At 31.8% G+C, this 13836-nt stretch overlaps 1 protein-coding gene across 1 annotated transcript; it reads left to right on the top strand.

Moving 5' to 3' along the window:
• Positions 1-5350: 5350 nt before the first annotated feature.
• Positions 5351-12859, top strand: LOC129956435 (uncharacterized). The gene is made up of 2 exons (XM_056068315.1): positions 5351-5873; positions 10530-12859. Exons 1-2 carry the CDS (start codon positions 5447-5449, stop codon positions 11597-11599), a joined length of 1497 nt encoding a protein of 498 aa, XP_055924290.1. The 5' UTR covers positions 5351-5446; the 3' UTR covers positions 11600-12859.
• Positions 12860-13836: the final 977 nt, after the last annotated feature.

The following is a 13836-nucleotide window of genomic DNA, read 5'->3' as shown; positions in this document are numbered from 1 at the left end:
CACCTGCCACGGTACAACCCTCCCCGAAGGAAGAACGTCCCGTCATCGATGGGAGGAGTCAGATCCCCCACCTATTAGTGTACCCTCCAGGGCGGAAGCATCTCATCCTCATTTCGAGATACCCCCCGGGGGTCATTTAAGATGACAAAACTAATTCATGCATAAATTTTACACATTACACACATGATTTTACACACCGTATTTACATGCATGCGAAGATAGAAGCAAACAAACGACCAACCCATTGATGAGTTTAATTCAAAATCTGATATAGATCGAAACTTTAGATGCCGAAATCCCGTACCATATTTTATCTATACAGTTCTTCGCGTTTTATAATTCATTTTATCTTAAACCAAAATATGCCCATTTATATGACCAAATTTAAAAATATATTTCGCTTCATTTATGAGGAATCCCGCTCATACACACTTAGACAGACAGACAAATTTCCAAACCAGGAATTTTGTTCAAACTTTCATATAAATTTTTAATTTTAATGTAGCGACCACATACCAAATTTCATTTGTGTAGCTCGAATCGTTTCCGAATTTTTGTGCTTACAAGTCTATAAGCAGACAAAAAGAATTATAGAATTGACCTCTCCCCCCATCAAGCAGAGAGATTTAAATCATAGTAACTCATTTAGACTTTTGAGGTCGTGGTGGCCTGGTGGTAAAGTCTCGGCTTCTGAACAGGAGAGTTTAAGATTCGAGACCCGATTCCACCTAAGAATCGCCATGTAAGTGTGTCTGGTGCACTCTAAATCCGTCGGGGCCAAACGTCCTCCCTTTGAAGTGGTGTGGAAGTTTGGAGAAAAGGGAAAGGGGGGAACAGGTGTTGTCCTCATCTTCTGACCCCGGTTCAAAATTGCGAGGTCCTTCCTAAAATAGTCCTAGTGTTGCTTTAAAATGAGATGTTAATATAACTAAACTTATACTAGGACAGCCGCACAGATAGTTTGATCCTCAGAGTGGTTTCGTTCAAAATTTGATAGAAATCTACAGATTTTGGGTAAAGTCCATTTACCAAATCTCATGCGTCTAGCTTTCATCCGTTCAAGCTTCATTTATTTAAACCACTGCGTTTTTGAATAATTGCGTTTACATGCAGGGAAAGTATGAACAGATAGATTTATCCTAAACCTGTATACCAAATTTTATCTATCTAGCTTTTAAAGTTTCACAGTTATTGTGTTAACTTGGTACTCGGGCAGACAGATTTCCTCTGAAGGAATTCAGTTCAAAATTTCATAGACACCTGCAAATGTAATATAAATATATACCGAATTTCATCCGTTTAGCTCAAAACGTTTCTGAATTTTTGTATTCACAGATAGGTACATGTAATTCCAAAAAGGTGTTTTTCGGATCCAGGTATGCCCGAATTAAGGAGATTCATCCACATTTCGAGTTCGACTTATTTTATAAGTACAATACTTGATTTTCTTAAACGAGAAGGTAAAAAATCCTTTAAAAAATAAATACATTCTGAAAAACGAAAAGATCTGATCAGCGGAAGTGATCGCCCTGAAACATTTTCAAATATCCCTTAATCGAAGTGATATCTCCTCCTCCCTCTTGCAAAAAAGTAGACTTCGAGCGCAGTTATGAAGACCAAGAGAGCTAACATTTTTATTTTCGCAGTCAAGTGTACGAGCATTTTTTGCTTTGCAGTACAGGGTGGTTATAATAAAACTTCCCTTATAAACAGCATCCTACAACGCAAACGGGAGAACTAATGAAACGAAATTTGGTATATACACGAGATGCGCTCACGGAATTTCGGAACAAATTTTTTAGTTCCAAGATGTTCACCAGAGGGCGCTTTTTCCGGAAAAACATTAAATTTAACACAATAAACGACCAAAACGGAATACAGAAACAATATTAACAATCCAGAACAAGAATTATGAGAGATAAAATGTAAAACCGGGAAAAGCTGTCAGTTCTAGGAAAAAATGTCGAGATTTGCATGCTTGCGAAGAAGAGGAAGCTTTATGCAAAACAGGCTAGAATAAGAAAAGTTTGCAGTCGTTGTCATGTTTAATGTCTGATGTTTCCGGCTGTAATGATGACGGTATCTTGTTGCGACATTGAATGACTTATAGAACTACATAATGCTTAATGTTTGAAGCATCACAACTGATCAGTTACGATCTGCTGTTGAACACACTGTCCATCGACTTGAATTTTGTAGGTGAGTGAGGGTGGTCACATGGAGCACTTTTCCCTACATCATCCTGGACAGGATTAACAACTGCTCCTCTCTTGCAATTTCGTCCTATTCTGTTCTTATTTCTGAAAACTAAACTGTTTTTTTTTTCTTTCCCTCAAACAGCGTATTGTTATTTTCCCCCCTTGTCTTTACTTAATGTGGTTCGATGACAAGATGATCAGAAACTAGTCAATAAATGTTAATATTGGTTCTGTATTCCGTTTCGGTCGTTTATTGCGTTAAATTTAATGTTCTTCCGAAAAAAGCGCCCTCTGATGAATATTTTGGAACTAAGAAATTTTTTTTTTTTGAAATTTCGCGAGCGCATCCTGTGTATAGTCTATATACCAAATTTCGTTGCAATCCGCTCACCCGTTTGCGTTGCAGGATGTTGTTTATAGGGGAAGTTCAATTATAACCACCCTGTATATTAAATATAACCAAAAATATATTTTAGGCGCTTTTTTGGACCGATTGAAACAAAAATTTGACGTAGCCTTAGAACTTTAGAAACAGTTGCATATCGAGTTTATTTATTTAAATCATTGTGTTTCAGATTTCCCGCTTTTACATGCATAAGAATGTAAAGATCAACAGACGATAAACCCTTAGATGGATTGGATTCAAAATCAGACATGCATCTACGCTTTAGATGCTAAAGCTGTGTACCGAGTTTTATATGTATCTAGATCCTTGCGTTTGGTAGTTATTGCTCTCACTTATAATCGGACTATTGGATAGATAACTACTTCTGAATGGATTTTATTAAAAATTGAACGGAAATCTACAAATTTGTTGTAAAGAATATTCCCCATTTCATTCGTCTGTTTCAAAGCGTTTTTCAGCTATCGCGTTCGCCAAATACCAGTCACCTTTGGCGACCAGTTCGTTCGCCCAATTTATCGACTTTTTAGGTTGTTAAATGATTCATTTGTTATTTGATTCAACTGAAAAAAAAATTCAATAAGTATAATACAAATTTATATATATATATATATATATATATATATATATGCCAGTCCAGATAAGGGACCCCACCTGCATTGTATTTGAAACATATGTAAACCTGCATTCTTTACATTGTGGAGGGTGGCTCCCCAACGGATTCCCACGGTCGACGGTAGACCAGTTGAAGTTGTTGCTGAACGACTATTGGATAACCGGGAAAATGGTCCGATGTGAATGAGGGTGGGGAGAATAAAAGTGCGAGGAGATTGGAAGAGAGGGAGAATCGTGGACACTGAGGCAGAGAGCGGAGTGTCCGACTAGAATTCCACCCGAAAAGATTCGGTGGATCCCTGGAGTACATCTTTTTGCGAGAACATTAAGAGTCGGCGAGGAGTTTCCTTGGAAGGTTTCTCCGAAAGTATTCGAGGAACTATCCTTGTTGTGTCAAATAAGAATCATTTAACCTAGATGATGAACTGTAATTTTATGTAAATAAAGCTATAAATAAAGAATTTGATCATAACGCTACCTTTTATTGGATCGAGACTTTACAGCTTTAATATATATATATATATATATATATATATATATATATATATATATATATATATATATATATATATATATATATATATATATATATACATACAACAAGTCCTGTTGGTGTAAGATTTTCGAAAAAAAGAAAATAGACCGTTTATAAAGTTAATAGTCATACCACACTAAACTGCAACAAATGTTAAATTTAGAGATTTTTCCAAAAATATAATCCGGATTTTTTGGTGTTAACTCGTTCTGATAAAATAAAATACTTTTCATCAGTCCACAAAATCTTTCAAAACCATGATTTGTCATCATCAATCTTGGAAGAAATTTAAATGGCAAAATCAATTATGTGTTGTGGATCGCCTAGTTGCAAGTGCTTCAAAATTTTAATTACATATGGGTAGCATAGTTAAATGTGGAACAAGATTTCTTGCACTGTCGGCCGTGGTATTGATAAAAACCTTGTTACATTTATCGAGCCTCTATGCCGTTGATTCACTGATCCTGAATCAGTTGCTTTCCTAATTTCTTTCACAGCTTCCTGATTTACAGGACGTTGTCTTCTAGTTTCACAGAGCACCCCGAAATTTACTGTAGTTTCAAATTTACTAATCATTTTTAAAGGTCCTTTACCGACATCGGTTCTTTTCTCAAATCTTTAAGGCAATAATGTCTTTCAAAGTAAAAGTATAATTGCCCTTCTTTTGGGTGGAAGCGATACGTCGACTCGCCTGTCTACATCGCGACACAAAAGAAAAAAGTGACAGAAATGTTTCCCTTCAGTGATTTTACTGAGAGTTTCTGAAAGGGGTTTCTTTGACACGTATCGGCTTAAGAAAAGGAATCTTAAGTATCTTTGAAAGGAATGCGTGGGTGTTAAGGTTTTGTATTCTTTCTTTAGTAGCGTGAGAAATTGCAATAAAAAGCAATTTTTTCAGAGCACGTGTTAGAAATAATTGAATAAAAAGTGGGATTTGGATTACTTTGTTATTATTCGATATGTTAACTAATCAGATATTGAAAAAAATATTTCTTTTATTAATTTTCAATAATGGAATAAAATTACGGGATCAAATATTTGTTGAAACATTGAAAAAGTTATGTTCAGTGCAACAATGAGATCGACTGATAAAAATTATGCAAAAAGCATTTAAAAAATGTCGAAATATGAGAAAGATATTTATTGCTCTAAATTGGTATCATTAAAAATAGAACTTTTTAAAATCTAAAATGGGGTAAAAATATCAATTTCGAACAATACTATTTTCGGAAATAAATCGAGGGAAAACACCAAAATAAAATGTATTTTTTTATTAATTAAAATTTCAAAAAAAAAAAAAATTCTTAGATTCGTATTTTTACCCTCTAATTCTTCCACTTTCGTAGACTCCTTCTTAATGATTAGTAGAAATTCAAAATTGATTGCAATAAACAAAATTCGAAGAAGACTATTGCAATCAGTGATTTATCTCCTTGATCAGAAATCTGATTCATCCTTTTTTTTGTTGTCGAAGAAGTGAAACTTGGCACCTTAAAAGGAAGCCAAATGGATTTGGCGATTGTTAATTTAAATCCGAATATCTACTGATAACAGAACTCTTGTTAATATAAAATGAAAGTACACACTCCTGACAGCATAGTTGCTTGTATCATAGTTTGATTTAACTCGGGATGCACATGTGCTCGCTTGCTCTGGTGGCTTTTTGAATTCGAAAATCGAACACACCTTTTCACCATGAGCAAGAGAAAATTGTTGTTCAAGAAAATCTTTTGCTCAAACGAATGCGATAGTGAGCCCTTTTTAGACGATGGAGATGTGTCTTTGGCCTCATTTGTTTATAATGTCGCTTGCGAAGAAATCAGAGAAGACAATGATTATTCTGATGATGAACCTGATATGGATGGTAAAGATGAAGATACCTATTCAATTTTAAGTTTCGATGAAAAAGTGGATGCGGCAGTGGAAAATTTTGAACGCGTAGTTGCACTTTTTAAGAAAACAAAAAAGGCGAAAGACAGTTTTTTAAAGAGCTTTGAACAGTGGGCGCCAACTTGCAAGAATAATATCCAACTCTTGAAAGAATCCGCTGAAGCAATACAGACGGATAAGTTCAACAGTGATATAGCTAAAGTCGTTGGTGGAGTAGTTGCTGCTGTAGGAGGTAAGCTGTTTACTTCTGTATTTTCTCTAAAATTAAACTTAGTTATAAATTTGGTTGAGTTAGCATATCTGAGAAATCTTGTAGGATGTATTAAATGTATATGAAACTTTACTTTGTTAGCCCTTTCTATTGCGGTGCGAAGTATGCTTCCCACCAAATTTATCAATCTTTGTATGAATTTATGTAGGTTGGCATAAGTTCTGACAAAATTTTTTAGAGAGACAGAAACTTAGATGCTTCAGTTCTTTATCTTACACAAAATGTGTCTTGATTTGTTACTTAATTATTATTTAACCAAATTAGTTAATTAATCAAATTAAATTTATCTAATAACTTAAATGAATCCCTTTCCTTATTCTAATTTCAAGCCTACAAATATTTTAACATATTATAACTAGAAAAAAATGGCCCTTTAAAGGGTTAAGTTGGTCACTTTTTGATCGAACATAAAAATTTATTCCTTTAAGTAGAATTTTCATTTATAATCTTATCGAAAGAAAAAAAAATCATGATTTTACTGCATTTAATTTTTTAAACCATTTGGACCGGATTTAATTAATCAAATTTCTAATATTTAGTTTCTTGGTATGTATTTTTCTTTCCTTGAAAAAATGTGTATTGTTTTTGCATGAAAAAAATATTTCAGATTTGTCCGATTTCGAATAAAATGCTGTTGGTTTCGCCAATTTTTAATATCCATCATTGTTTCCACTAATATATATATATATATATATATATATATATATATATATATATGGTTGAAGCAGAGTGCAGGTTTAATTTCGTTTTATTCTCTCTCTAATATCCATCTCGGGAAAGCAATTTATTTACAAGTAGACGCAGCGCGGCACAAAAGCAGAAGTAAGAAGAGCGCGAAACAAATGACCACTAGTCTTATATAACATAGGATTTCTGGCCAAACACCAATGGAATACATGTTTTGACCTCTGACAAGGGAAAATAAAGTATCACTTTCATTTGATACGTAGTACTGATGTCGCATTATTTTTACAGAGGAATTAATTAAACCGAAAGTGCAATTGGATCATGATATAAGAGAATATTTTTAGAATAAAGTTATTATGGGCTAAATTAAGATAAATCTTGGAAATTAATTAAATTGAATTTAGAATATCGCATCGCATATATATATTAAATCTTAATTAATTTCCTAATTTTTATCTTAATTTAACCCATATTAATTTAATTCTAAAATGTCCTCTTATTTTCTTATCCATTTCTACCTTTTTCACTTAATTAATGGAACAGAAGCTCTGTAAAATTGCTGAAATCGACAAGTTCCCACATTCCGAGTAAAGGAACAAAAATTTGTCGATCTGAACGCATTCTTTTAAAAGATGTCTATAATTCTCTTTCCTAAATCGACACGTGTAAAGATATCCCTATCTAAATTTCAAGTATATAATCATGGGAATAAATATTTCGACCTCTTTTGCTCTTTTCTGTATCGTGGCCTGACGTATTTCGTCGCTTCTTTCTTGTACATAAATTATGCCTCTCGGGATGGAAAAAAGGGAAGTTTTAAAATTTTCAAAAGTATCTTTTTCTTCGGCCACGCTGTTGTTTAAAAATATGTTTTTACAGACACACACACACACACACACACACACACATATATATATATGTATAATTCTTTGGAGAGTAACAACTCTTTTTGAACATTTAATTAAAAATTAAGTTTTTATTAAATAAAAAAGTCAGCAAAATTTTGTAAAAAAAAAGTGGACGATATTTTAAAAAATTACTGCACAAAAATTAATTTTATATTGTCTTAAAATTTTAAAAAAAATTACTTTTACAATGATATGAATTTTTTCACCTTTAATTTCTTTTCTATTTTTTATTAATTTTTGAAAATTACTTTAAAGATATTTTATAACTGTGTATTTTGTTATTAAAGTGAAATTAAAATGTTTCCTTTGCTACTTTAGTATTTCCTCCTGGAATTTTTTTCCCACTGTAGAGGATCAGAGGAAGTTTTTTAATAATGTCATTATTAAAATAAAGTTTTTAATAATATCATTATTAAAAAACTTTTTAAATAATGTCATTATTAATGTTTAATATCATTAAATAAATTACTATATGCATTATCGAATCATAAATAAAAACGTGTAATATTTAATTATTGATAACATATATTATTTATTGACCAAATTTTTATTGATTTAATTATTGATCCCATATTTATTGATTTAATTATTGATCTCATATATTATTTATTGATCTAAATATTGATCATATATATTATTGTGATATAAACGCAACATTTTGTCTATAATAAATATCAATATCATTAAAATAAGTTTTAAATAATGTATCTCTATTACGAGACAGTATATGCATTATCAAATCATAAATAAAAGCTGTATAGTATTTAATTACTGATCTCATATTTTATTTATTGATAACATATTTTATGAATATATACTTTCTTGTATATGTATGTAGCATGCGTACAAAGAAATAAAAAGTTTATCTTCAAAAAATTCTTTCTCAAGATTTTAATAGATGTTCATTTGATTCTGAAGCAAACGATTTTCGAAATACTATGTAAACTGTATTGATTTAGCTCTTAAAACCTTATTGGCTGCAAGAACAATTTATTTGAGTCATAGAGAAAAAGAAGCAGGGGTTTCGCTCTCATAGACAATAAATGGAAACTTTTTTAACATGGCACTCCACATAGACTGTGGTGCCACTCGTCGCAGCAATCGGAACTAATAAGAAATACGTCACTCTGACGTAGCGGAAATAGTTGTTATTTCATTGCCATGACAACCATGTAAAAAACAAGTTTTTTTTTTCAACGAATATCATAAAATTTAAGAAAATTTATTTTCTTGCTATCCATTTTTAATATTCTTTCCCAAACAATGCAGTTTTGAACTAACAATTTTGTCAATTTGAATTCTTTTCTCTCTTATTTTTTGTATTGAATAAAATCCCTTAATAATGAATTCGGAACATAAATTGTTGCTTAAAATTAACATAACCACATTTTTGTAATTCGGCAATAATTTAAGACTTATTAGACGAGTAATTTAACACGTTTGATGTTTTTAAAATAATATTTAATCTTTTTTTAAATAAAAATCGTTTGGTTCACATTTATTTATTTATTTTATTTTATTTTTACTCCACATGATATTAAGTTTCATTGTTTAAGTTAATAACATATTAACTCTCAGATTATTTTTCCAACTTCGACAATAATTTGTTTTTAATAAATTTAAAATAATTTAGTTTTTAATTTTTTTATTTAAACTAAAAAAAGCTTTTTTAAAAAAATTATTAGTGAAGTTCATTACTTTTTAAAAACGTGAAAGATAACTACATTTTTTTAAACTGATTTGCAGCATGCTATTTTATAATAATACTAACATTCCATTGAAATAAACAAAATAATATCAAATAATTTTATTGACATTGCATCATTTTGACGTTTCATTTATTGATTGTTAAAAATACCTACAGAATGGTAAAAAGATATAAATTAACTTCTCGGGGAAATTCAACCTTGAAACAGTTATATATATTTATTTTTCGTAACTATAAACAAGCCCTTGTATTAGGTGAATAATTCTGAATCGAATTACTTTTCCGAGGGCAAAAGGTTAATATAGGATACATTTCTTTTAAAAAAATTTTCGTCTTATAATTTGATACTACTAAAATACATGAATTCAATTAAAATAATTTACTGCAATTTACAAAGTGTATATATATTGCCAAATAAAAGCCAAAATAAAAATTCTACTATGGATTTAATGATTGGCAAAAGTATATGATTGAATGTTTTAATGGAGAGTTTGAATTCCATCATAGTATTTAAAACCATTGTTTCAGATAGTGCAGCAAACTGAATTAAAAATATTATTGAAATTAAAGGAAAAATTGTACAAAAATGAAATTTATATTATTAAAACGGTCTCTTTTTTGTATCTTAAGACAATGCAAAAAGTTTTTTTTATAACATAATTGTTTTGGAAGATATGAGTGTCAATTTCCATAGTCAAGTCATAATGATTATGGTTAGACTTAAGATTAATACATAGCGCCAAAATGAAATATTTTGGAGCGATTTCTCACCAAATATAATCATTGCAATTTTTGATTGCAGCTTTAAAAGCCGTTTGTAAGCATTTCTGGTATACAGCCAGGATTGAAAAATTTTAGAGAGTTCTTGCACGATTGGCACGATTTTGGTGTGCTTGGCGAGAAACCATAATTAATCTTAAATCTTATTATTATTTATGTGGCAATGGTTAAGCCTATTTTGGAACTTGATAGAACTTTTTGTTTGAAGCCTATTTGTTGATTTTTTCATATCTTCTATTTTCTATGCCTATAACTTTTCGCGCAAGCGCAAGCAATACGTAGGCAAAGTTTTATCGCAATCGTATGAATGGTACGGCAGCGCATAAATACCTTACCTTACGTTACTTAATACCTTACGTTTAATCAAACACACAACTTCAAGCTTTGCACTTGCTATTATAGCTGCTTTACAAGTATTAAACAGCAAATATTTTTACCACACTTAATTAATTTGCACTTGCTATTATAGCTGCTTTACAAGTATTAAACAGCAAATATTTTTACCACACTTAATTGATCTTTTGTTTCTTTCAGGTATTGTGTTTGGTATCTCGTTTATCACACCATTAGCCGTCGTAACTGTACCACTTGCCATTGGAGGGGGAATTGCTTCTGCAGTAGGAGGCACAGTGGTTGCTGGTACCACCGGTACAGAAATCGCCCTTTTGAAGAAAAAATTGGAAGGAGCACGAGCTCTCGTCCAGCAAGAGATGGAACGGTTTTTTGCCATGACCCACTGGTTCAGCTTTCCTGAAGAAGTGAAGAAAGCTCTCGAATCCCTGCTCAGCTACAATCTTCTAAAAGAAATGGCTGCAGATTTGAAGAAGTTTTTCGATGAAGTGACACGCGAGGCGAACCTGACAGTAGGTGATTTTAAGTTGCGATTCAAAGAAGTGTTGAAGCTTTGCATGAAGAAGATGATTACATCGAGCAAAATAACTTATGAATTCGGTGATGACGTTGCGCCTGTCGTCATGACTTTTGTCTTCGTGTTTTGTTTGATGAAAGGGCAAAACCGGATTGTCTTGGACTGCGTCATGATAACGCAACGCTTGGCGGTGGGTCTGCTGAGCGTGTTCGACCTTGGCGTTCAAGCGGGCCAACTTATTGGGAGATTGGCGTTGAAAGGAGCTGCTTCTGCAGGAGAAGCGCTTGCTAAATTCGCTATCATGGAGGCACTTGTAGGACTTGGCGTTCTGATTGATGTCGTGAATGTGGTACTGTCTTCTATAGATTTACACAAACGTCCCGAGACTGAGGCGACCAAAAAAATAAAAGAGGCAGCTGACAAGCTTGAAAAGGTGTTTTCATTTATCGAAAGCGTCTATAATGAAGTCAAGAAGTACAAAACCCTTGCCCGGACTGATGTGAATGATTGGACAGCAGTTGTCGTCAGCCATATTCCAGATGATGCTGAGAAAGAAGACATAAAAACCGCTGTCAAACCTCATCTTCCTGAAGAAGCTTGGTCTTGTATTAAACTCAAAAAGTTACCTACCAATGGAAACAATTGGCTAGTAAAAGTACCGACCAATCATTCGCAGCTGCTTTTGGAGCAGTCTCATTTAATTATCAACGAGAAATCCTGTGCCGTGACTCAATGAAGAAATAGTCATATTATTATATGTGACTATTTCTGCTGTCATATATGATATGACAATATAATATGTGACATGATAGTTGCCATATATAATATGACTATGACCAGTATTCAGAAAAAAATGTTTTTCTTTAAGTAGAATCTGAGAAATAAATAACTTTCTTCATGAATTAAAAGTTGCTTAATTTTAAACATTTTAAAAACTTATAAATGTTGTCATGTTCATTTCATGAATTGAATCAGATCTGCTCGTGGAATTAAAAGTATTTGTTGCAAATACAGAAACATGTACTGAATTAATCCTTGAATTATGCAAAAGTTGATTTCAACTTCCAAGTATTGCACAAGGTCACTATAAAAAAAGTTTTCTTATTTGTAGGCTTCTGTATTTAAAAGTAATAAATAGAATGAAAGCAGATTTCATATACAGGCTGTAGAAAGCATGGAGAAATAAACTGCGAAATTACGGCATGCGCCAAAATATACAGTACTGAAATGAAAAGTTGAACAAAATTACGTAGTACTGAAATGAAAAACTCCGTCCATCTTCACGACCACTTCAGTATGAGTGGAAACAATGCTCAATTATAAATATTTTGTCCTCCATCGAGAGACCCATTTCCAACAACTGCACAACACAACTTCCTGTTCACTAAAGCGAACACGTGTAGCTGCAGTTATGCCTCTTCCACAAACGCAACACCGTGTTCGAAATGCGTGAAATTCAATGCTGTATATTTTGGCACATACTGTAAAATATAGTTACGAAGTTCACCGGCAGGAGAGATGATCGCGCTGTCAAAATTTAGAAAAAGATATTCTTTTATTCATCCGTGTCTTAACATAATTGAAATATTTTTAATCTGCAGTTTTACATTGGGTATAAAAGATTATATTGGCAGCTTCTGATGCAATTCTTTTCGGAATTTGCCTACAACTTCTATATTCCTGTACATGAAATGTGGTACCATCATTCCATTCATTCTCTTCACCCGCAGATTCTAAAAAGAAAGGAAAAATTTGTGGCTAGATTTTGTATGTAATCTATGTATTTTATATTTTAAAGGCAGATTTTATTCACATTTTGCGAACTTTAAAAAAATCGTTCATTTATAATTTTTTTAGCTAACAAAAACAAAAACAAAAAGTTTAGGAGCTCGCACAATTTTACGATGGAAAAAAAAAAAAAAAAAAAAACGATCGTCTTTTTAAAAGTTGACGTTTGCGCAGTACAATAGTGGCGTGATCATTCCAAATCGGTTGAAACTGGATTTTTGCAATATATATATATATATATATATATATATATATATATATATATCAACGATTTTCAGGTGAAAAAAAAAAAACATAATTTTTCTAAATACTTAAATATGTGTGTAATCTGATAGTCACGTAATTGTTTCAAACCGGTTTAAACTGGTTTTTTCATGAAAAAAATTTGACCTCGTGATGATACCACGTGACTTAAAAAATAATAAGGTTCTCACATGATATTATGAAATTTACGATCAATTATATTTGACAGGTGGTGCTGTTATTTTGATAGTTGGATTAATTTACATTCTAAATTTTATAAAATGAAAGATTACATTTTTTTTAAAGTTCCCAAATGTTCAGGTTTTTAATGAATTTTTACATTTCTTAATACTGAATATTCTATTGATTTTATTGTATTATTAAAGGAAGTTTTGATAGTATACCGAATAAGTTTTAATTATCATTGTGATGTTTTTATATTCTTAGATTCTGCTGTTGAAAAGTTTTGAACTATTAATTGTAATCCTTTTTCATTGATTTGGATGTCGAGGAGTTAATTTATAAGATTTTGAATTTTAAGTCGATACTCTCACTTTAATAAAAGGTTCAAAGATTATATGCATTAAAAGATTTACACATTCAATTGTATTGACCACGGGCAAAACCTGACATATCAGCTAGTTCTAGCAAAAATACATCTTTATGTTTCATCTAATAAAAGATTTTTTTTTCATTTGCATGTCATGTCATTTCATTATTACTTAGCTAACATATTTCACACGGTGCTGCCTTCGACAGTGGTTACTTAGTATGTGTGGGTGTATGAGAGAGTGAATACTAACGAAATCAGAACTTTTTCGAGGGAAGAAATGCAGTTTTCTGGAAAACTCTCCGTATCTCGGGAAACAAGCTTCGAAACCATGCATTTCTCAAACAAACATTTTATTCCAAATTTAGTCTCCGAGTTTCCAAAATGTTGTT

Source organism: Argiope bruennichi, chromosome 11, assembly GCF_947563725.1.
Source record: "Argiope bruennichi chromosome 11, qqArgBrue1.1, whole genome shotgun sequence".
Lineage (NCBI taxonomy): Eukaryota > Metazoa > Arthropoda > Arachnida > Araneae > Araneidae > Argiope > Argiope bruennichi.
The sequence above is the reverse complement of the archived record's forward strand: the minus strand, read 5'-3'. Positions and strand labels throughout refer to the sequence as shown.